Source organism: Mastigoproctus giganteus, chromosome 12, assembly GCF_048544385.1.
Source record: "Mastigoproctus giganteus isolate SK-2022 chromosome 12, ASM4854438v1, whole genome shotgun sequence".
Classification (NCBI taxonomy): Eukaryota; Metazoa; Arthropoda; class Arachnida; order Uropygi; family Thelyphonidae; genus Mastigoproctus; species Mastigoproctus giganteus.
The window spans coordinates 64,873,231-64,898,895 of NC_143586.1; the positions used below are offsets into that span (position 1 = coordinate 64,873,231).

General features: G+C 37.5%; 1 protein-coding gene across 1 annotated transcript in view; it reads right to left on the reverse strand.

The window, feature by feature from the left end:
- spas (spastin) overlaps positions 1 to 25,665 on the reverse strand; it is a 280,837-nt gene that overhangs the window by 50,827 nt on the left and 204,345 nt on the right. Inside the window, exon 11 of the mRNA XM_090386532.1 lies at positions 19,870 to 19,961. Coding sequence (XP_090242658.1) covers positions 19,870 to 19,961 — 92 coding nt within the window. The remainder of the gene's footprint in view (positions 1 to 19,869; positions 19,962 to 25,665) is intronic.

Below are 25,665 nucleotides of genomic sequence, written 5' to 3' on the forward strand. Positions count from 1 at the left end.
CTTGATTATACCCTCACTTAAAGTATCACCATAGCCTAAAAAAACTGGAAAAACAAGGAAGTGTGTGCATCTGGGTGTCACACAGAAATCAAAGCTGTTAAAGAAGTTACTGTTTTCCACTTCTGTGAGCAATATTGAATAAAAAAACAAATATTGCATTGGGGGGGAAACATGTCAGATGCAAAAATCAAGGCTAAGTTTAGAGTTTAAGGGGTCTGAACCTGAAGAGTCACCACTATCAACTTTGGCTTCCTACTCAGAATAAAGTTTTTCCATAAACTACTATATGGGTCATAGTAAATTATTTTCTTCTAACCATGTACCATGGTTTTATTGGTTCATGTATCAATCAATAAAATTAAGATAAACAAAAGCTTATATTTTTATTGTTTAACTTTATTTTAGTGTTTCTAATACAGAGTAAACACATATACAGAGTAAATGTTTAAATTGTCAATTATGTAGGGTACAAATGGCTTTGACAAAAATGAAATTATGGACATGCCTTTTCTCCTTATTAGTCCATAAAATCAAGGGTTTACTGTATTTCTTCTGTCAGTGTTTGCATGAGTTGACATGGCATAAATTTTTGGACAGAAGAGGCTAGTGGGCGACTACTTTTGTTTTCAGGTGAAAGATTGGTCCTTTTTTGGCCACATTTTTATAATCTAACAATTAGCTTTAGCCCTTTCTGTCCAATTCATGCAGAAAGTAAGGGGATTTTTAGATCACCATAAACTGTCTACATGTGGTCACAGTAGTTCACCTTTTCTAATAAGAAGTTCAAACTGTGCAAGTTTCCTTTAAGTGTATGGAATAGGTGACTGGAATTGAGAGCTACATAATACCCATTGTGTAGAACTCCATTTAAGCTTTTTTCTTTTTTTTTTTTACAAGACCGTGTAGTTTCTTGTAAAACTCAGCAATTCTTTGTGCTTTCAAGGTATAAACTTGCTACATGTGTAGCAGAAGGAAATAGGATTGTGGACATACTGACAATATGTTATCTGAAAAAAAAAATGTTGCATCAATAATATATATTAATGATAAACAATTAAAAACCTACAATACTTCTTTCATCACTAAAAAATACAACTTGTGATATACAAAAGTAAACAAACTAGCAGTTCAACCTCATAGCTAGTAGACTGACCTGTAAAAAGTTTCCAAGCCAGATTTTTTTTAGTTGCCACGGTGATGATATCTGTCAAGCCAAGCTTATGTTGACATTAGAAGGAAAGGGACAAACCACATTGATCCATTGAGTATGAATAAGATAACTACTGACAATCCTGTACAGTTGCTGACAAACTCAATAAGTTTGAAGGTAATAAAGCACTCAAACTTGGTATCATGTTTATTTCTCAATTGGAAATATGTACATAATGGGTCAAACATTTCATGGTTTTTTTTACTAATTCTTCAGTGACTGCAAAATAACTTCCTTTGCAGTCACTGAAGAAATGGTAAGAAAATACCACAAATGATTTGACCCCATTATGTACATACAGGCAACCCCCATATAACACAGTAGTTCTACAACAGTTTCACTCTAACACGATTGATAAATTGCAGCAATCCTTGCACAACACGGTACTTATATAACAGTGTTTCGTTCTAACACTGTTTGAGAATTGCAGGAAATCTTGCATAACTGTATTTGTGAGCTTTTCTGCTGGGAAAAACCTGCTATTCCGTTACATGTAATTTTTAATGTTTCCATTTCTTTTTGTGAATCCCTGCTGTTGACTCGCTAGTCGTTATTGCCTTCATGGTATTTTGCTAAAGCACATTTTTGGAGGTCACTACCATAAAACAATAAAAACAATTTGCAGATTTTGGTTTATTGGTCTTTTCTGTTAGTATAATCTATTATAAACAGGTAGTAAACTATCTTCTTGCATTTGCTATAGTACCGATAGCTTGAACTCTGTGGGTTTTCACGTTATTATGGTGAAATGCGTTTCCCCTTCCATGAAATATTCAATCATATAAAAAAACAAATAATAAAATTTCAGAAGCTCATTACTCCATATCTCACTTGTGCATGCTGTGTTCTTTGTTATCAATTGCTTATCATTTTTACTGTTTTAAATTTTACAACCAAAAAAAAAAAAAAAAAGTCTGGTAAGACTTTTTTTTATGAAAATCCCAAACACGAGAGGTATTAGAACCTACAGTACTTAGTACCATGCTTGGGTTGGAGGTTGAAGACGAAAGAGATATTTGTTACCATTAGACTTGAACTATTGTAGACTAATTTTCAGGAAATATTTATGAAGGATGGTTGTTCCAGAAAACAGCAGTTGAATGAATAAACGAGGAAGATGAAAAGTCGGTTCTGTGAGTTTGAAGTTGGACAGTATATGGACGTTGGCTGGTGGTGGCACATGTTCGGACTGTTTTGAAACAGAGCGGGAATTATAGAAGCCAATTCAGAACAGTGCCCATGGAAGTATCTATAGAAAAGGCATGCAGCAGAAACAGTACGTCTATGAGACAGTGAGTGGAGAGACTCTGTTAGAGAGGAGTCATTAATTAACCTAACTGCCCTCTTCTGAATGGAATCTAGAAGCCTGAGAGAAATTTTGGGGGCAACGCCCCAGATGTGGGAACAATATTTCATGGTAGGATGGATTTGTGATTTGTACAGAGTGAACAGCTGTTTGGAAGAAAAGTAATGCCAAGAGTGAAAGAGAAAACAAAGTTTTTTAGATGCAGAGGAAGTAATATTTGTAATGTGCTTGTACCAAGAGATTAGAAGTCAGGGTAATCCTAAAAAGAGTATATCATCTTGCCTAGAAATCGGAGTGTCACCAAAAATAAGCATAGGAGCAAAAGAATCCTTTTTGCGAGATATAAGACAAGACCGAGTTTTAGCAGGATTGAAATCAACTAAGTTGTCTTTGCCCCACTGGAGAATTACCTGGAGATCTGCATTTAGGGAAATAATGGTATCATATATTCAAGAAGTCGAAGCTGATTGAGCAGGGCAAGGTTTCTCAAAATGGAAAGTGGAATGCAATGTGCTATCATCGGCAAAACTATGGATGGGATTTCCAGTCAATGGAAGGTAGTCCTTAATATACAAGAGGAAAAGAGTGGAGGAAGAACTGAACCTTGGGGGACACCAGCATTAGTGGAAAAGTTAGAAGATAGAGCACCATCTACCATCTTCTTCAGTGAGCAATGAGAGAGAAAACTGGATAACCAATTACAAAAAACAGTTGGCAAACCATAAGATGGAAGCTTGTTTAGAAGACCTTTATGCCAAACATGATTGAAAGCCATTGAGATGTCAAGAGCTTTTTTTTTTTTTTTTTTTTTTTGGTAGTTGTTGGCGCATAGGCTTCTGTGGCCATAATGCACCTCCCAAGGTTTTTTGTAGTACTCTGATCCAAGCCCAAGGCGGGAATCGAACCCGCGACCTTTGGGTTGCCAGGCAGGCACTTTACCTACCCGGCTAGCCCTGTTGGCAATGTCAAGAGTAACTGCTTGTGCTTCACCAAACTTTTCCCTTAAATTTGTCCATAAATGGGTAACATAAGCCAGAATATCACCAGTGGATCGACACTGATGGAATCCATACTGGCGACTGTTGATCAGACGGAAGGTTTCTAGGTAGTTTAAGAGTTGGCAGTTAATTGATTTCTCTATTACTTTAGAAAGAGTAGCATTAGCATTAGTAGAGGTATATGATGCAAGAAAGCAAGCTTATTCAGCATCAGCCAAAAAAAAAAAAAAAAAACCACACACCACTCCCATTTCACCCCTCCGTTCGTTTGAAATACCTGTCCAGTTGAGCTTTAAATTTGTTTAGGCTATCCACTTCAACAACAAGTGATGGAAGTCGGTTCCACCAACCAACCACCCGCTGGCCAAAGGCAAATTTCTGCACATCTATCCGACATCCATCCTTCCTCAATTTGAATTTATGCCCTCTGAGGTGATTATTCTGAGCAAGATGAAGGATCCCATTGGCATTGAGCATGCTCAAACCATTCAAAGCCTTATACACCTCTATCAGATCACCTCGCCGGTGCCTGGTCTCCAGACTCTGTAATTTGCAAAACTTAAGCCTTTCTTCGTAAGAGCAACCCTTTGTTCCATTCACTAATCTTGTTGCCCTTCTCTGTACCCGTTCCAGCAGCTCTACATCCTTCTTGAAATGAGGCCTCCAGACCTGTATACAGTACTCAAGATGTGGCCTAACCATTGCCTTATACAAGGGAATAATCACTTCCTTATCCCTGCTAGAAAAATTCCTGTATATCATTGACAAGACACCATGAGCTACTCTTGCAGCTCGTCTGCACTGCTCAGAGAACTTCATATCTGCCTGCACAATTACCCCCAGGTCCTTTTCATTCTCCACCACTGTCAGTGTAGTACCGCAGAGTTGATACGTTGTTCTGGGGTTACTGTTTCCCATATGTAGTACTTTACATTTGTCAATGTTAAACTTCATTTGCCACCTCTCAGCCCATCTGTTCAACCTTTCCAGATCCTGTTGCAGCAGCATAGCGTCAGTAGTGTCCTTAACAACCCTGCCAACCTTTGTATCAACTGCAAACTTGGACATTAAACTTGATATCCCATCATCAATATCATTCATAAACACCGAAAACAACAACGGACCCAACACTGAACCCTGAGGAACTCCACTAATAACATTAGTCCACGTTGAGCAGTGTCCATTGATTACCACTCTCTGTCTTCTGCCACTCAACCATCCCCTTATCCATAGCAGCAATTTGCCTCCAATGCCACAATGCTCCAATTTGTGCAGCAGTCTTCCATGTGCAACAGTATCAAAAGCCTTTCTAAGATCCAAATATATAATATCAAAGTTATTCCCTGCATCCAGTTCTATTGTGACTACATCATAGTATCCAATCAAATTGGTCAGGCAAGACCTGCCCTTAACAAAACCATGCTGTGTCTGAGCTATAACTGAATTCTTGTTTAGATGATCCTGCAGTGCTTCTTTAACCAGTGCCTCCATTAATTTACCTGGAACAGAAGTTAAACTAACAGGTCTATAGTTACTTGTGTCAGCCTTTGATCCTCCTTTGTGAATTGGGGTTACATTTGCACATCTCCAGTCTATGGGTACCTCCCCTGAGTCCAAAGAAGCTCTCATAATTATGGCTAGGGGTTTGCTTACTTCCTTTGCTGCCTCCTTTAATATAACTGGATAGATCCCATCCACCCCAGGTGCCTTTTTTATGTTTATCCTCAATAATCTCTCCTCCACTTTCCTCTCAGTTATTACAAAATCATCCAGCTCACTGCCAATGTTTATTTTACCTACATCATTCTCCTTCCTGAATAACTCCTCATGCGTGAATGTAGATGCAAAATATTCGTTTAGATTGTTAGCCACCTGAGCAGGATCCTCAACTGTTGAACCATCAATATCCAGTGGACCAATCTGATTCATCCCTTTCCTTCTTGAGTTTAAATATGTAAAGAACTCTTTTCTATTTTTCTTTGCATCCTTTGCCAAGGATTTTTCGTAGTCTGCCTTTGCCTGCCTAATCTCCTTTGTGACTTGGTTACAGACCAACTTATATCTATCATAGGCTTCCATGTCACCCATTAATTTGTATGTATCCCATGCATTTTTCTTCTCTGCCACATGTCTCATTAGTTCATCTGACAACCATTTAGGCCTAAACCTTGAACAATATTTCTTAGTTGGTATGTAAAGCCTGGTAGCCTCCAAGATTAGTTCCTTGAATGTTTCCCATTTTGAGTTTGCTGTTGGTAACATCATCAGTTGGTCCCACTGTATAGAATTTAAATACTGTCTCAGACCATCATAGTCGCCTTTACGAAAACAAAAACCCTTCCCTTTACCTCTGATGGTAGTTACCTCCTTGAGTAAATCCCACTTCAACACACTGTGATCACTGCCACCTAGTGGTTCATTTATCTGGAGATTCTTAATGCATGAAGAATCACTACTGATAATCAGATCAAGAGTATTGCTCCCTCTTGTTGCGTCACGAACATGCTGATGTAGAAAACAATCATCCAATAAATCCACAAAAGCCTTGCTAGTGTGCGAGTGACCAACCCACAAATTCCAGTCAATATCTGGGAAATTAAAATCCCCCATTATAAGACTCTCTGATTTACTGGCCCACTATTTCCCTGTACAATATCTTATTATACTCAGAGTCATTAGGCCTATAGCACACTCCTACTCTCAATTTTGATTTCCCTATGCTTATGTCACACCAAACTGACTCTACACTGCCCTGTCCATCGATGTCGACTGGCTTCACTTCCTTGGACTTTGTGTTTCTTAACTAATAGCATAACCCCTCCTCCCCTCCTGTCCTGTCTATCCTTTCTATACACATTGTATTCCCCAAATTCCAGTTCCGCATTACTTATATCTGTGTGACACCACGTCTCTGATATCCCAACAATATCTGCCTTTGATGTTTTGAGCAATACCTCAAATTCATCAAATTTATTTACCAAACTCCTAGCATTGGTGTACACGCAGGTATACATGCACCTGTTTCTATTCTTAGCTACCCTAACACAACCCATGTGTTTACTTGTACCGCAATGACTCCCAGCAGTCTCTGAAATATCCTGCATCTTGTTTTTCAGGCTTCTGCTCATTTCAATAGAAGCAGTGCAAGAATCACTTCCACCTCTGCCAGTGGCTACTGTTAATCTATTAGTCCTTGTATCCCCCCCCCCCAACTAGCAGTTTTCCGACTCAATCGAAGTTGTTGAAGACCCAGTAGAAGTTGTTGTTATTTGGTTTTTAGGAGCATTAGCAACCAAGGCCATATTGCTCCGGGGATATGCGGTGGTCATTCCCTGACCTTTCTGCATCTTCCGTATTTGGTGGTCACGGGCTCAAACCCCGGTCTAATCAAGAAGCGTGTGCTACGCACTGCTGCTCCTGGCTACGGAGGCGCCAAGAGTAGAAGTAAGTGCAATGGGATGATAATTGGTTGGGAGTGATTTGACACCGCTTTTCAGGATCTAGCTGGATATGAGCAAATTTCCAAGCAAAAGAGAAAACATCTTTGGAATAAGAAACTGAAAAAGGCAGCACACGAACAGGAGTAAGTTCAGGAGCATAGGTTTTGAGAACAAATGGAAAAAATATCAGGAGCTGGAGCTTTCTCAGCATCAAGATTGTTCAAAATCCTTCTGACATCCTTTTGACTGAAGACCACAAGAGGAATTGAATAGAGCGTGTTGGGAATGGTGGGAGATGTTTTACCAAGATCATTAATATATGAGTTGGAAGAAAAATGGGATGCTAGCAGGTCAGCTTTATCCTAGGCTGCAGTGAGAACAGAACCATCTGGTTTTGGCAGAGGTGGGAGCAGAGATGGACAAAATTTGCGGCCAATAGCTTTGACAAGAGACCAGAATGCTCGGCTACCATTAGGGCAAGAAGAAAGTTTTCTACTGTAGTTATTATTACTATAAAAATTAAGTTTCCAATAGTTATATATATATATATATATATATATATATATATATATAAAAAAAAGTGTATTTTTGTTAGCTTTTGGAACGTAACCCCCCTTTTTTGTACTGGTTCTTAGTCCGTTATAAAACGGTTTCCCATTACACGAGAATTTGTAGAACCAAACTACAGTGTTATATGAGGGTTATCTGTATTTCCAAATTGGAAATAAACATAATACCAACGTAAGTTTTCAAAACAACAGTTTCCCTACAATCGTGCCACTCAGGAATAGCTTAAACTCAATAAGTATTTTGTATCTATATTCATACATGATATGATAAGTGCAGCTAAAATTAATTCTGAGTTAAATATCTTAAAAATGAAAGGAAGCTATAAGAGAAAGTTGAAGATAAAAATAAGTGAGATACTTGTGGCTGATGAAATCTATCCAATTATATTAAAAGAAACAGCATAAGAAGTAACCAAAACTGTGATGGGATTACTTTATAAATGGCAGCTATTATGCTATAATAATGAGAGTATCCTTGGATGCAAAGGATGTACCTACAGACCTATTTACAAAAGCATGAATCGAATAATACAGACCTGCAAGCTTGACTTCTGTGCCAGGAAAAAAAAAAAAAAATTCCCGATTATCTTTAAAAAAATAATATGGCAACTGCAACATGGATTTGTTTAAGGAGAAAGTGACCAACTGATAAGCTGAGGTAGTCCGAAACTACACTGTGCTGCCACTTCATTAGGTACACCCCTGCTGTGCACACAAATGGTTTGTCCCTCAACGTTCAAGTCGCATGACCACAGTTGTGGATATAATTAAACTCAAGAAGGAAAGGGATGAATCAGATTGGTCCACTGGATATTGATGGTTCAACAGTTGAGGATCCTGCTCAGGTGGCTAACAATCTAAACGAGTATTTTGCATCTACATTCACGCATGAGGAGTTATTCAGGAAGGAGAATGATGTAGGTAAAGTAAACATTAGCAGTGAGCTGGATGATTTTGTAATAACTGAGAGGAAAGTGGAGGAGAGATTATTGAGGATAAACATAAAAAAGGCACCTGGGGTGGATGGGATCTATCCAGTTATATTAAAGGAGGCAGCAAAGGAAGTAAGCAAACCCCTAGCCATAATTATGAGAGCTTCTTTGGACTCAGGGGAGGTACCCATAGACTGGAGATGTGCAAATGTAACCCCAATTCACAAAGGAGGATCAAAGGCTGACACAAGTAATTATAGACCTGTTAGTTTAACTTCTGTTCCAGGTAAATTAATGGAGGCACTAGTTAAAGAAGCACTGCAGGATCATCTAGACAAGAATTCAGTTATAGCTCAGATGCAGCATGGTTTTGTTAAGGGCAGGTCTTGCCTGACCAATTTGATTGGATACTATGATGTAGTCACAAAAGAACTGGATGCAGGGAATAACTTTGATATTATATATTTGGAACTTAGAAAGGCTTTTGATACTGTTGCACATGGAAGACTGCTGCACAAATTGGAGCAGTGTGGCATTGGAGGCAAATTGCTGCTATGGATAAGGGGATGGTTGAGTGGCAGAAAACAGAGAGTGGTAATCAATGGACACTGCTCAACGTGGACTAATGTTATTAGTGGAGTTCCTCAGGGTTCAGTGTTGGGTCCGTTGTTGTTTTCGGTGTTTATGAATGATATTGATGATGGGATATCAAATTTAATGTCCAAGTTTGCAGATGATACAAAGGTTGGCAGGGTTGTTAAGGACACTACTGACGCTATGCTGCTGCAACAGGATCTGGAAAGGTTGAACAGATGGGCTGAGAAGTGGCAAATGAAGTTTAACATTGACAAATGTAAAGTACTACATATGGGAAACAGTAACCCAAGAGCAACGTATCAACTCTGCGGTACTACACTGACTGTGGTGGAAAATGAAAAGGATCTGCGGGTAATTGAGCAGTGCAGACGAGCTGCAAGAGCAGCTCATGGTGTCTTGTCAATGATATACAGGAATTTTTCTAGCAGGGATAAGGAGGTGATTATTCCCTTGTATAAGGCAATGGTTAGGCCACATCTTGAGTACTGTATACAGGTCTGGAGGCCTCATTTCAAGAAGGATGTAGAGCTGCTGGAATGGGTACAGAGAAGGGCAACAAGATTAGTGAATGGAACAAAGGGTTGCTCTTATGAAGAAAGGCTTAAGTTTTGCAAATTACAGAGTCTGGAGACTAGGCACCGGCGAGGTGATCTGATAGAGGTGTATAAGGCTTTGAATGGTTTGAGCATGCTCAATGCCAATGGGATTCTTCATCTTGCTCAGAATAATCACCTCAGAGGGCATAAATTCAAATTGAAGAAGGACGGATGTCGGATAGATGTGCGGAAATTTGCCTTTGGCCAGCGGGTGGTTGGTTGGTGGAACCGACTTCCATCACTTGTTGTTGAAGTTGATAGCCTAAACAAATTTAAAGCTCAACTGGACAGGTATTTCAAACGAACGGAGGGGTGAAATGGGAGTGGTGTTTTTTTTTTTTTTTTTTTGGCTGATGCTGAATAAGCTTGCTTTCTTGCATCATATGCCTCTACTAATGCTAATGCTAATTGCAGCAGAACAACCTTTCTAGTATCAGTTAAGTGTAGCAAGAATGGGGAAAAGGAGTGATCTAATGGACTTCGAATGTGGCATGGTAGTAGGTGCAAGACAGGCTAGACAATGCATCTCTGAAATGCAAGTTCTCTTGAACTTTTCATGCACCGCGGTTTCTAGGGTGTATCGAGAATGGTGCAATGAACAGAAAACATCCTCTCAACGGCACTCCTGTGGAAGAAAATCTCTTGTTGATGAGAGAGGTCAGAGGAGGATGGTTAGAATTGTGCAAGCAAACAAACGGGCCACAATGTCACACATCACATCAGAATACAACCTTGGTGCGCAGAACAAAATATTGCAACAGACCACTAGTCGCACTTTGTCACTAATGGGCTACAACAGCCGACAGCCACATCACATACCTTTATTATCAATGAAGAACAAGAGAGCACACCTCCTGTGGGCACAGCAAAACCAGCACAGGACAATCAAGGATTGGAAAACAGTTGCTTGGTGTGACGAGTCGATGTTCCTGGTACATCATGTTGATGGAAGGCTCAGAATTTGGCTTAAACAACATGAATCCATTGACCTGTCGTGTCTGACAATTACTATGCAAGGTGGTGGGGGCAGTGTTATCCTGTGGGGAATGTTTTCTTGGCACACGTTGGGTCCATTGATACCCATAGATTAATGCCTGAATTCCACATTGTTACTGACCAAGTGCATCCGTGCATGTTGACAGTTTATCCTCAGTCAGATGGTTACTTCCAGCAGGATAATGCACCGGTGCAATGCCCGAATCACTATGGAATGGTTCCAGAAACATGACAATGACTTTTCTTTGCTGCAGTGGCCCGCTCAGTCCATGGATCTCAATCCTATTGAACATCTTTGGGATGAGCTGGAAAGGGCTATTTGCTGCAGGCTGTTATTGTTGTTATTTGGTTTTTAGGAGCATTAGCAACTAAGGCCATATTGCTCCCGGGGACATGTGGTGGTCATTCCCTGACCTTTCTGCATCCTCCGTATTTGGTAGTCACGGGCTCGAACCCTAGTCTAATCAAGAAGCGTGTGCTATGCACTGCTGCTCCTGCCCACCTGGCTACGGAGGCGCCCTTATTTGCTGCAGGCCTACATCTCTGTCGAACCTCAAGGAACTGCGCAACAAACTCATGTCTGCATGGTACTCCATGCAGACATGAGTCCTGCACAACATTTTCAGCATCTTGTTTAATCCATGCCGAGACAAATTCAGGCTGTTTTGAAGGCTAAAGGAGGCTGAACACGCTACAAGGTAGGTGTACCTAATAAAGAGGCAGCACAGTGTAGATGGAAGAAAAAAAAAAAAGGGAAAAAAAAAAACCCATCATATTAGTTAAATTTAATTAAAGCTTTTGATACCATTCTGCACAAAAATCAACTGTACAAATTAGAGTAACATGGTACTGGGAACAAGTTTCTGCCATGGATAAAGATATGGTTGAGTTGTAAGAGACAACAGTTATTAATGGTGACTGCTCCTCGCAGAATTATGTTATGATGGCATCACATAGGGTTCTGTCCTTACTGTTATTAATAACATTAATATAGGCACATGTTTAATGTCTAAGTTTGCTTATGTTTCAAAAGGTAGGCAGCAGATTAACAATAGTTAGTAATCAGGGTGTGCTGAAAAATTGATTGGAGGTTTAACAATAATAAATGTATACAGTGAAACTTCTCCTAACGGACACCTCTCGTTAACAGACATCTCTCTACAACAGAGATTTTCAAATTCCCCAACTCACCTCCATTGGTTTTAACGTGTTTGCAGCTTCTGTCTAGTGGACATTCTCTGTAACGGACGTGGACAGGCAATCTGCACTGCTTCGTTTAGATTATCACTTAATTTGATCTCCCCATAACAGACAGCGGGCGAGCTTACGGCCCTTTTTCTAGGAACTTTTCTTCCACGTATTGCCTCAATCGTGTGTTTATTTTCTATTTCCGATTCTCTGAAATTTATCAAGGTTTACGTCGCGGTTCTAAACCCTTTTTCAAGAATTTTAAGGCACGTGTAAAACTTCTGATGAATTCGTTGTTGGCACGGGGGTGGGGAATATGGTCTGCCTTTCGTCTTTTCAGTTTTGTTCAGTGTCGTGTGAAGTGCACAATGTCTTCTCGTAAACATTTAACTTTAAAAGATAAAGTCGAACTCATTAATGCGTATGATCTGCAAAAAAGTGTTCACAATCTCACTGCAAAATTCAAAATCAGGAAGACGCAGGTAAGCGACATCCTAAAGAAAAAAAATGAACTGCTCAAACAATTTTGGCAACACGTAAATGATCAGGTTCAAAAATCATTCCCGAAAACTGTTGGACTTCAAATTGACAATGTTACGTATGAGTGGTTTTGTCGCGCACGTGCTAAAAAAATTCCCATAATGGGCCTATTATTAGGGAAAAGGCTTTGGAGGTTGCGAAATCTATGGGAGTAAATGAGTTCAAAGCTTCTGTGGGATGGCTAGACAAGTTCAAAACTTGGCATAAAATTTCTTGGAAAACCGTAAGTGGTGAAGGTGGATCTGTTGATACTGGGGTTGTAACAGAGTGGACCGTCAAATTGGAAGATTTATGTCGCGATTTTGAAGCTAAGGATATTTACAACTGTGACGAAACAGGGTTGGGTTGTTTTTTAAAACTCTTCCTGAAAAAACAATGAGTCTAAAAAACGAAAAGTGCCACTTTTCGTTCCAGGGCAAAATTTCTAAGGAACGCTTGACTGTACTATTGTGTACAAATATGCCGGGAGACTTTGAACAACCTCTTGTTATAGGAAAACCACAAAATCCTCGTTGTTTCAAGGGCATAAAGTTGAATCTTTTGAATGTTGACTGGAAGTCTAATAAAAAAGCATGGATGACACGAGGTATTATGAGCGAATGGATAAATCACTTTAACCAAAACATGATTCGTCAAAACAGAAAAATTATTCTTTTCATGGATAATGCTGCATCTCACCCGCACATTGAATTGTATCATTCAAATCGTTTTTCTGCCACCAAACATATCTGCAGAGTGTCAGCCCTTGGATCAAGGGATAATAAAAAATTTTAAACTTCACTACGTGTTTTAAGACATCTCATTGCAAACATGAACGATGTAACAAGTGCAAGTGACCTTGCAAAGAAAATCAGCATCCTAGATGCTGATTCAATGGATTTCCTCTTCAGTAAACGCAATTAGAAAACAAACTGTCATGAACTTTGTAAAGTCTGGCTTCTCAAACGCAAAAATTGAAGTTGTGAACAGCAATGTGGAGCACCAAGAAGAACAAGAACTTCAACATCTATTGATAATGTATGATACTTCAGCTACAAGTGACCCTGGCTACAAAGATACAGACTAACCTCACTACAGAAGATGGTGCTATAGATATCAACGACATTATCATTGATATTTTTCAAGAAGTTCCTCATGAGGATGAAGAAATGGAAGGAGGTCATTCTATCGAAGAACGTATTAACTACGAACCACCGATGAAAATAGAAGCGCTCATACAAATCAATCGTTTAAAAATGTTTTTTGCCTCTGAAGAAGATACTGAAGAACTTTTGATGGTTTCTTCACTCCAAACAAATGTTGAAAATAAAATTATCAGCCGGAAGAAGGTGCAGAAGAAAATAAGTGATTACTGTATGTATTTTTCTTAAGATAAAGTCATAATATGCATAGCACAATTGTATGTATATTATTTACAAAAATATTGTGCAAAATCTGTAAAAAATTTAATTTCATTTTACATTAAACGTTTAACGATTTTTCTTTATCTCTTATGTATGTAACTGTATATTATTTACAAAAATATTGTTCAAAATCTGTATATATTTTAATTTAATTTTACATTAAACGTTTAATGATTTTTCTTTCTTTCTTTTTTTTATCCCTCAGACTTCTTGTTAGTTGACACTTCTCTCTAATGGACACATTTTCGTTCCCCATGGCTGTCCGTTAAAGGGAAGTTTCACTGTAGTACTTCATTTGGGTAACAATAATTCACAGAATAACATTCCATTTGTACCAAACTCAAAGTAGTGGAGAATGTCTATGTGGAGAGGGTACAGTTCAACATGAACTTCTTTGAGCTGTGCATTCAGGCTGCTAGGACAGCTCATGGAATTCTGACAGCAGAGATAAGGAGTTTATTATCCTGTTGCATAAGACAATGGTTAGGTCACATTTTGAATACTACCTCCTCCCTAAAATAATTAGGGATCAGTGCCTAATTATTTTAGAGAGGAGATAGGTTTGTTTGAGCAAAGTTAGTCAGGTGTACAAAACGGCTCCTATCAAGAAAGACTTGAGTTCTATAAATTGCGGTCTGGGAAGTAGGCATCTGCAAGGAGACCTGAGTGAAATGTTTAATGCTTTAAATAGGTTTAAACTAAATGCCACTGGTATTTTTATTCTTTCTCAGATGACACATACAAAGGGACAAATTTAAATTGGAAAAAGATAGTTTATTAGTTCATTAAGAAAGATTTTCAGGAATTTGCCTTCAGCTGGAAAGTAAATGGGTGGTTTGAATAAATTTAGAAGTTAGGGATAAACAAAGTGTTTTTTTTTTTTTTTTTTTTTGGCTGATGCTATACAAGCTTGTTTCCCTGCATCGTTTTATTATGCTGAATATAGTATGGCAAGTCCTTGCAGCAACCGAAGTTTTTTTTTTTTTTTTTTTTTTCTGCCAATAAGTAATTTTAAACTACCCTACCAGCATTTGTAATTTTATTATTAACATCTTCAAAGTAAAGGTAACTTAATGTAGATGCCAATTTTCTGTACGTTAAATAAATCCTTTTCATTTTAATTTTTTAGCCTCTCACTATAAAAAAAAAAAAATTATATACATACATACATATATATATATACAGGGTGTCTCAAAAATATTGGTACAAACATTTAGGGGAGGTAGGTAACATCTAAAGGAATGTGAATCGTATAGGAACCCATAACGGGAAACGTCACCGTAAGTCTGTACATGGCACTGTTCATCAGTTCGCGAGAGGGGAAAATTTCTGGTTTACTCATTCAAGCAATAGTCACCGCATGAAGAGCATGCATCGATATATGAGCTGTGAGCTGGCAGACATGAACCTAGTGTATGGATTAGCAGAGGGCCCACATGGTGTGCGCCCCCATGCAGCACAACATCACTTCGCAATAAATGTGTGGGCAGGTATGGTCGGTGACTGCTTAGTTGGCTCATACCTGTTACCATCCCGCATGAACTCCGCTAAATATCGGATCTTTCTTGAACAAGTTCTACCAGAGTTACTTGACGATGTTCCAGCAAATGTGAGATGCAACATTTGGTTTCAACATGACGGGACGCCTGCCCATTATGGAAGGTGTGTTTGTGACCATTTGAACAGGCGTTTTGGGCGTCGATGGATTGGCTGTGGTGGATCCGTTGCCTGGCCCCCACACTCACCTGATTTATCGAGCCTTGATTTCTGTGGGGGTGGCCCTCAAATCTATCGTGTACGAATCGCCTGTGGAGATGGAAATGGATCTCGTGGCGAGACTCATTTGCGCTGCTGCTACTGTCAAAGAAACTCCAGATGTGTTCGACCGTGTCTACCAATCCATGCTGCGTCGGTGTCACGCATGCATTGCGTCTCATGGTGGAACCTTCGAGCATCTGTTGTAACATCATGAAATGAATCGATCTCGTACTCCATTGTTAATATTATGTCAAATAAATGTTTGCCACTAATTACTGTCTTGTGCCTCCGCTACTACTTTCCCGTGACGTTTCCGGTTATGGGTTCCTATGCAATTCACATTCCTTTAGATGTTACTTACCTCCTCTAAACGTTTCTACCAATATTTTTGAGACACCCTGTATATGTGTGTATATATATATATATATATATATATATATATAGGAAACTATTGAAACGTTAAAAGCTGAATATACAGTCCGTCCTCGTATAGCACGATAGTTGTGTTCCTAGAAACTCTTGCAATGCAAAATCGTGCAATATAAACAACAGGCTCTATCTATGGGAAAAATAGGGTTAGGTGCTGACCACCCAAGATTGAACACGCATTTGTAACCAAAACATTACCAAACACAATAAATAATTGTAATAAAATACTTACGTATTTTATTAGGATACGTAATAAAATATTGCTAATGCTTTTGCTTCTATTGTAAGCAAACTTGTTTTTTGTTTGATTTTCTATCCAAACAGATGACAGCCATTCCATCTCTTCCAATTCTTTGTGTCTCGATCTAATGGATTTTAATTATACTTTGAGTTGTTCCTGTTATGAAAGTTGTTTTTATTTCCTCTGCATTCTTTGTAATTCTCGGCATTGCCTCATTTAGGTCTGTAGCATGTGCAATATCACATGGTCTTTCATTTAACTCAAAGCATTTCACAATTTCATATTTTTTCTCTATCGACAGAGGCGGACTGGCCATAAGCCTTACCAGGGAAACCCCGGTGGGCCGGAGGCCGGTGTGATTTTGGCCATAAACCATACATAGTATGAGGCCACTATAAATTTTCCCAGGTAAGAATTTTTGACCCAGTCCGCCTCATAAACGATATTGCTTTTCCTTTTCTCTCTGAATCTGTAGTGTCTTTACCAGGACGCTTCCTTTTCACACCTTTTAAGTGTTTTACTCATTTTTAGGGAATAAAGCACAATTACAAAACCTTGATACACACATAAAGAAAGCTGCGCGCGTTTAGCAACTGAATAAACAACACCGTAAAGGCAGAGATACACTATTAACACCTCACATTTTACTAAAGCACATTTCTAGGGGTTACTACCATAAAACAATAAAAACAATTTCCAGTTGTGTTTCTGCAAGTGGAATCTGTTATAAACTGGTAGTAAACTCGATCTAATTGCATTTGCGATTATACTGATAGCTGGAATTGTGTTGGTTTTTACGTTATTATGGTGAAATGTGTTTCCCCTTCACTGATATAAAAAACAAATACATTTTCAGAATCTTCTCTTCATTCCTATCGTGTTGCATTCAGTTGGGGTGATTCTGCGTTCAACTGCCATTTCTTGTAAACACAAAGGCGAATCGTGCATAAGCGAATTCGGTTCGTGTTATATAAGATATCGTTCCCCTATTTATAAATCGTGTATGATCAAATTCGTGTAGTGTAAACATGTGTTATACGAGGACCGACTGTATATGGACTATTTCGACACCATTTGCTGAGATAGTGAAACGGTGGTGTGGCATCCTAAAGATATACCGTTTCACATATATCAGCCAATTATCCACTAATTTTAAATAAAAAAAAAAAAAAAAAAAGTTTTAATTTAAGTATAAGAGTATACATTAATTATAAACATATGATTACTGTAGAGATACAGACACCCACTTTGAAATGCAGAAACCTACCATGTCCAGGGCTGTTACTAACATGGACGGGAACTTGTACTCCCAGATCATCTGAGCACCAGCTTTATATTCTTCAGTCATATACTTTTTTACTTTCCTACCCCTAAAATTCTTGCACACACTGAGCTATTAGTGCAATATGAGGGCAGGAGTGTCTATTTCAATCCTAATTACCTTCCTAACTTTGCCTCCCATTAGCTAAACAGCCAGACTGCTAACTATAACACAACATTCATATTAAATAAATATAAACTTACTAGCTCTATCTATGCAGCCAGTCACAAGATAGGCAAGTATTTTCGTCAAAAATTCCTCACAAATAACTTTGTTCAAACAAACCTACCTCCTCCCTAAAATAATTAGGCACTGATGCCTATATGCAGTATTCAAAATGGGACCTAACCATTGCCTTATGCAACAGGATAATAAACTCCTTATCTCTGCTGTCAGAATTCCATGAGCTGTCCTAGCAGCCTGAATGCACAGCTCAGAGAACTTCATGTTGAACTGTACCCTCTCCACAGACATTCTCCACTACTTTGAGTTTGGTACAAATGGAATGTTATTCTGTGAATTATTGTTACCCAAATATATATATATTTTTTAAAGAAGAGTATTTCATTCTGATAATAAGGTGTAATGATGGCTAAGGAATAACCTTTTGCAGAATATTTCCAAGATCATTCTCTGCTCTGAAAATAGTTTTCATTCACATCATTAATTAACCCCGGGGGCTCACATCTGGTGAGTATGGGCTTGGCACACCCAGGGTCCTGAGCTGGATATCATCATTCTTCTCTTTCTTGGTGATTCCCTTCTACTTTTGACTCTCTCTCTCTCTCTCTCTCTCTCTCTCTCTCTCTCTCTCTCAGGGTTACTCGGGAACTTTTTTTTTTTTTTTTTTTTTTCCTGGTGCAGCATAAGCCTCAGGCTTCCTTGCATCATATGGATATTAATAATAATAATAATAATGTTTTGCAACTCCTGCACTTTATCAGTACACAAATTATAAAACAAGCATATAAATAAAAGATACATATATCCCCAGAATGTTTTATCCAAAAATTACAATTTAAATATATTTTTTACAATTTTATCTTTATTTACTGCAATAAAAGCTATGGTAATGTGAACTATAAGTATATATGAGTTTCCCCTCACTGTCTGTCTGTGCGTGCATGCATATGGTCTTTATCATGTATTCTATCTGTACAAATGTGTTTGTGGGCAGAACGTAGGCTGAAAACTTTATTCCTTCCAAGTTCTGATGGGATTTGAACCTTATGGCTGCTACACACCTTCAGGTAAACTTGTCATGTATGCCTACCAGATGCCCATATGCTGGTACAGGTCTACCAGACACCCATAGTCATCCACATGCTCTGGTAAACCTGTCACCATTCATTCAGTCGGTTGACCATGGCATCAACAGATGACGTTTTAGCAATAGTTGGCTTATTATTTGCAACAAAGTGTTTTAAACGTAAAATAACATAATATATGGTGCAAAGAATGGTTGAAAAAAATAAGTTTGTTCACATGTGAACTTGTTAAGTGAATTACAGTTGGCCCCTAAAGATTGGCATAATTATTTGCAGATGAATGAAGAAACTTAGTTACAGCTTCTTTCATTAGTTGCTCCAGTAATTAAAAAAACGATACCATTATGAGGACTGTCATTTCAGCGCATGAGAGATTAACTGCAACTCTGAGATTTCTTGCAACTGGAAGAAGTTACGAAGATCTTAAAGTTGACAATAATATCACCTCAGGCTCTCAGCTACATTATACCTGAAATATGTGATGCTCTATATACAGTTCTACAGAAGAATTATTTAAAAGCTAAATTCTCAGAAAATCCCCCAGATTTATTAAAATTAATATAGTAATGAATTTTATTATCGCTGTTATTATAAATTACATTTATTGACACTCTGATATTAAAAGTTAATATTTACTTCTAATTCAGGCAAATTTTTTTATTAATCAGCAACAAAATTAACAGTGAATTTTTTTCATAGAATTGATGTAATTATTAATGACAGTCAAATAAGGAAATCCCTGAATCTGGCAGTGCGCCTGCCACATCACTACACACGCTCCGGTTTTCCTGCACAGTCCACTCCGGTTCAGGCAAATCGAATGATTTTTTCATATTTCCTCCTGTTGCCTGTGCAGGTCAAAATAACTGTTTTAGCATCTACAAGTTCTGGTAGACCTGTGCAGGCATACCGGAAGGTATGTAGCAGCCATTACTGTCATGAATGATTTTAATTTTGGAAGTCAAGAAAATAAAATTACACTTCATTTAAATATAAAAAAAATTGTTGGCAACAAAAACCCAATTACAATATATTGTGACACCCAAAAGAACTAAGTACAACAACTACAGTACTTACTCCATCAAATTCAACTAAAAATTCAGTTTTTAACCTACGACTAGCTTCATGTTCATTTTCCTTTCTTTCATTAAGCAAAGAGTCTACTTCATCTGAAAAGAAATTTCCAGATTTACCCAGGATGAAACAATACTCATGAAAGAATATATATTCACTAATACTGTACTAATTTTACTAATCAGTAAAAAAAATGAGTGTTTATAACATGGCTAAGCATTGTTTAACTTAACTAGCATAGTGTTTTTCAACCTTTTAATGGCTAAAGAAAAAAAAAAACTTCTTTACACTTATGGCAATTTTAAAAAGGCTTCCACAGCACGGATCAGATCAACTGATGATTGTATAATAAAAATAAAAAATAAAAAAAAAAATTATTCAGGTATTATTTCAATATGTTTCATTGGTAGCTAAAAATTCCTGGCATAGCTAATAATATTTGAGGAGTGCTAGTTATATTGAATCATTTCTAAATTATTTTGGAGTTAAAAAAAAAAAAAAAAAAAACAACCTTGGTCAAATGTTTTGTAAAATGCTTGTTAAACTCCTTGCAAAATTTTTACTGGAAACATTATTAAGGGAACTGCTAGGTCACTACTTAGCATTATACAATTGTAATTAGTCCTAAATGCTTTCCATGGACCAATGAAAAATTTGGTGTAGATCAGACTTTTTCTTTCTTGGGGTGCCTCCGTAGCCATGTGGGCAGGAGCAGTAGTGCATAGCACACGCTTCTTGATTAGACCGGGGTTCGAGCCCGCACCCACCAAATACGGAGCATGCGGCAGGTCACTGAATGACCACCGCATATTCCCAGCCCAGATAAAGGGTGAGGGTTGGCTTCAGGAAGGGCATCCGGCCGTAATAATTGCATGCCAAAACAAAAATGCTGACCCCATATAATAATGGGAAAAAGGAGAGGATATAAAAAAAAAAAAAAGCACGACTTTTCCTTCTTGAGTAATGCGCAAACATCCAGAAATAACACATTTTTGTGGGGGGGGGAGCTGTCAAATTGAAACAATTCCTTGTTACATAATGACAAATATTTGAAATGCTTTCATTTATGTAAGCAAATAACTCTACATTTTATGGGGGGGAGGTTGCCGATTTCTTTCAGTCCAATTGTAATGAAATTTAGGATAGCTTGATAAATCTAAAGCCCCAAGTATAAATTTTCATTGAAATCCATCCATATTGGGAGTAGTAGTAGTAGCAGTAGCAGCAATGGCAAATGATGCAGGAAAGCAAGCTTATATCAGTCAGAAAAATAAAGTTACACTGTTCACCAATTAGTACCTTCCAAGAATTTGTCTAGTTCTTCCTTGAATTTATTCAACCCATCCACTTCCACAACAGATGGAAACATGTCCAACAATCAGCCACTCATTGGCTGAAAGCAAACTTCCACACATCTATCCTGCAAACATCCTTCTTCAACTTAAATTTATGCCCCCCCCTCATGCTGTTGTTTGTTTGTTTAAGGGCTTTACAGCAAAAGGACAGCAAGGCCATAATGTGGCTAACTATGGTGATGTTAAATACATAGTTTATGTACATAAATGTTGTTTAAGTTCATACTGCGTTGTGCCTGTTTAAGGAATGAAAAAAAAATTTTGGCCACGTGTGGCATATCTGCCAGGAGGTCAGTAATACTGAAAGGAATGTCAGTCCAGGAAAGAGATAAATATAGCTTGTCGGTCACTATTGTATTTGGGACAATCAATGAGTACATGATTAACATTGAGCTGAGTGTTGCAGTTTGTACACAGTGGTGGGTCAGTGACCGAAAGCAAATAAAGATGTGTCAGGTGCACGAGGCCTATTCGTAATCTGGCTAATACAACTTCATGTTGGTTCTCACATATACTAGATCTCCATGGTTTTAGATCCTTCCTTATGCCAAGTAGCTTATTGATTCTGTCAGATATGTTGCCATTGTTCCTTTATAATGTACTTGTAGTCAGACACAGGTGTAGTGAAGGATTTGTCTATAGCAGAGGTGGCCAACGAGTCTATCACGATCTACCAGTCGATCGTGGCTTTAATTTCGGTCGATCACGACGGATTTTAAATATACAGTCATCCCTCGATTTGTGCGGTCAGGTATACTACCAAAATTTTATATTGCGCAGCGGGTTTCGCTACCTGTGTGCTATTTTTTTTTTTTTTTTTTTTTACGAAGCTTCAAAAATAGGAATGAAGAGCAGATTTTGAAAATTTCCAGCTGTCGGTATTATTGCAAATGCAATAAGATTGAGTTTACTATCCGTTTATAATTAGATTGCACTTACAGAAAAACCCAATAAACCGGAAAGTGCAAATTGTTTTTATTGTTTTATGGTCATGACTTCCAGAAACAACTTTAGAGAAATATCACAAAGGCATTCAAAACTGATTCTTATAATGATATAACCAAACAGAGCAATAAACGGTGGTGTGTTTGTCCGGTTATTTTGGAAACAACTTCATCAATTATCCTACATTAGCTGTTCAGACAAAATATTTTTCCATTCCGCTCAACTTAAAGTGTAAAGTTAAGTCGGTAAGCATTGCTTTTGCTGTTTTAATAACTGGACAGTACTTAATGTTAATTTAATACCTTTTGATTTAAAATCAAAAGGTATTAAATTAACATATAAGTACTGCCAAAGAGTAAAACATCATTTTCATCAAGAGTGGGAACTAGAATACTTTTTTGTAATGGTGAAAGAAAAATGTTGCTGTTTGATTTGCAATGCTTCCGTGGCTCTACCCAAAAAAAGAAATTTAGAAAATAAATTAGAACTTCAATCCAGATTATTCACGCAGCAAAATTTCTTCATGACACCTAATTTACAATCTAAAGCAGTAATTGTAGCATCATTTAAAGTGAGTCATCTTCTTGTAAAAAAATGCAAATCATTTTCTGATGGTCAATTCATCAAAGATTCATTTTTAGAAATAACAGATTCTCTTTTTGAAAATTTTAACAATAAAAATGAAATTAAAAGTGCTCTTCAAGATCTGCAATTATCTCCAAATAAATACTGTAATGTGATGCATCGAAAAAAATGAGTAAAAATGTGAGAGAACAATTGCATGCTGATATTCCTAATTGTGTGTCCTTTTTCTTTACAACTGGATGAATCTACAGATGTCAGTAATACAGATCAGTTAGTTTTTATTCACATGGTTTTCGATGATTCTGCCACTAGAGAAGAACTGCTGGGTATGGTTTCGTTAAAAGAAAGAACTAGAGGTATTGATATCTTTAACTCATTCAAACATTTTATTGAAAAAATTGAAATTACCACTGTTTAAGCTTGTATCAATAACAACAGATGGAGCTAAAGCAATGACGGGGTATCTTAACGGATTCATCGCATTGTGCCAAAAGGACGATGAATTCCCAGATTTTTTGAGTTGGTTGTCGTGCCGGAGTATAAACATAAAAATAAATAAATTTTCTGTTTATACTCCGGCATGACAACCAAGTCAGTAGAGTTGACAATAAATCGTCAATACAAATATTTATCGTATTTAGTAGTCACGGGCTTGAACCCCGGTCCACTCAAGGAACGCGTGCTATGCACTCTCGCTCCTAACCACTGGGCTACGTCAAGCCTCCACTGTCTCATCCATCAACAAGTGTTAGCCAGCAAAAGATTAAATACTAAAAGTGTTATGCACATCATTTTCAAAATCGTGAATTCCAGAGGACAATCTCTTCAAAGAAGACTTTTCAAAATGCAACTATGAAAAAGAACCAGATCTGGTATTACACATAGATGTGAGGTGGCTGAGTCTGAGTAAGATTCTACAGAGATTTCGAAATTTGCCGAATGAAATTAAAAAATTTGTTGATCAAAGGGGAGATGATTATCAGCAGCTACAAGATACGGAGTGGTTGTGTGATCTGACTTTTTTTTTAGCAGATTTTACCAGTAAATTAAGTGATCTGAATTTGGAATTACAAGGAAAAAATAAAAATGTAGGTGACATGATTAGTAGTATTTCTGCATATAAATATCAATTTTTGGCAATGGCTAAGGATCTCAAAGAAAAAAAATTCAACCATTTTGTCAATATGCAAGATCATTTGCAAAAATATCCTGTTTTTGAATTTAATAGTGAATTTAATAATGAGATTTTGAATTTAATATGTTTCTGACATTGAGAATGCTGTGGACAATTTTGAAATTAGATTCAGTGATTTTAAAACAATTGAAGACATTGTTCAATATATTTCTTATCCATTTAATGTCAACTTAGATATGAACAAATTGCAGGAAAAAAAAAAAAAAAAAAAAAACAACACTGCGATTTTTCGCATGGAAAAAATATTACTTGAAAATGAATATTATTACATTGCGAAACAATATCTTCCTAAAAGCCAGATCATCAGAAAAAGAGTTTTGGAAATATGTTTAAAGTACCCAAATATAAAAAAATGCAGTGATCTTTTAAATTCCTGTTTTGGTTCCACATATCTATTTGAATCGGCCTTTTCGTATTTGAAACAAACAAAGAATCGCTGTGCTCTTATGGACTTGCATACAGAAGATTCTTTACGGTTGGCTTTATCACAGTATATCCCCGATTTTGAAAGAGTGGCAGATGACATGAAGACACAAACTTCGCATAAAATTAATTTTAAATATGTATGAATTTAAAATAAGAATTCTGAATTGTATTGAATTTTAAAATTTATAAACAACATTTTCAATATATTTTTTAACCTTGTGCAATGAAATTTTTGAGATGGTAGATCGCAGCATGTTTTGAAGGAAAAAAATTGGTTGCATCACAAATTAAGTTGGCCACTCCTGATCTATAGGATCAGTAGCAGTTTTGGCAGCTAGGTCGGCCTGTTCATTTCCAGAAATTCCAGCGTGACCAGGGATCCAACAAAAGAACTTGTTTCTTCTGTTTAATTTAGTCAGAGCATTCCAGATCTGTCTAAGTAAGGGGTTATCATTCTTTGTATTGTGTTGTATAGCACTAATGGAGCCCCCCCCCCCATGCATGTGCATAATCTGAGCAAGTGGAAGAATGCAATTAACATTCAGCTTATTCAATTCATTTAAGGCTTTAAACAACAATCAGATCTCCCTGCAGGCAACTAGTTTTGAGACACTGCAATTTGCAGAACTTAAACTTCTCTAGGTAAGAGCACTTTTTTATTCCCTCCAGTCTGATTGCTCTTCACTGCACCCATTCCAGCAGGTGTACACCATTCCTAAAGTGAGGCCCCCATACAAAAGAATTCTAATCAGAGAATTTGACTGATTGGTATTTTTCATTCTACACTACCCTGAGTGTAGAACCACACAGATGATAAGTTAATTTGGGATTACTACTACCCATATGCAGTAATTGCATTTGCCAATGTTTAACTTCAACTGCCATTTCTCAGCCGATTTACCCAATTTTCCTAGAATTTGCTACAGTAGCTCACCTCGATTACTGTCATTAACCACCATGCCAACATTTGTATCATCTACAAACTTAAACATTAAGTCTGACACGCCTTCATCTGTATCACTATTAAGGGCCCAGGATGGAACCCTGGGATACTCCACTAATAATATTAGCATTAGATGCAAAAAATGCAAGCTTATACCGCATCAGCAAAAAAAAAAAAAAAAAAAAAAAAAAAAAAAATCAACCCTTCCCATTTCACCCATCCATTCACTCCAAATGTTTGTCTAGTTCTGGCTTGAATTTATTTAAGCCGTCAACTTCTACAACAACAGATGGAAGTTTGATCCAGCAATCAACCACCCGCTGGCCAAAGGCAAACTTTCGCACATCTAT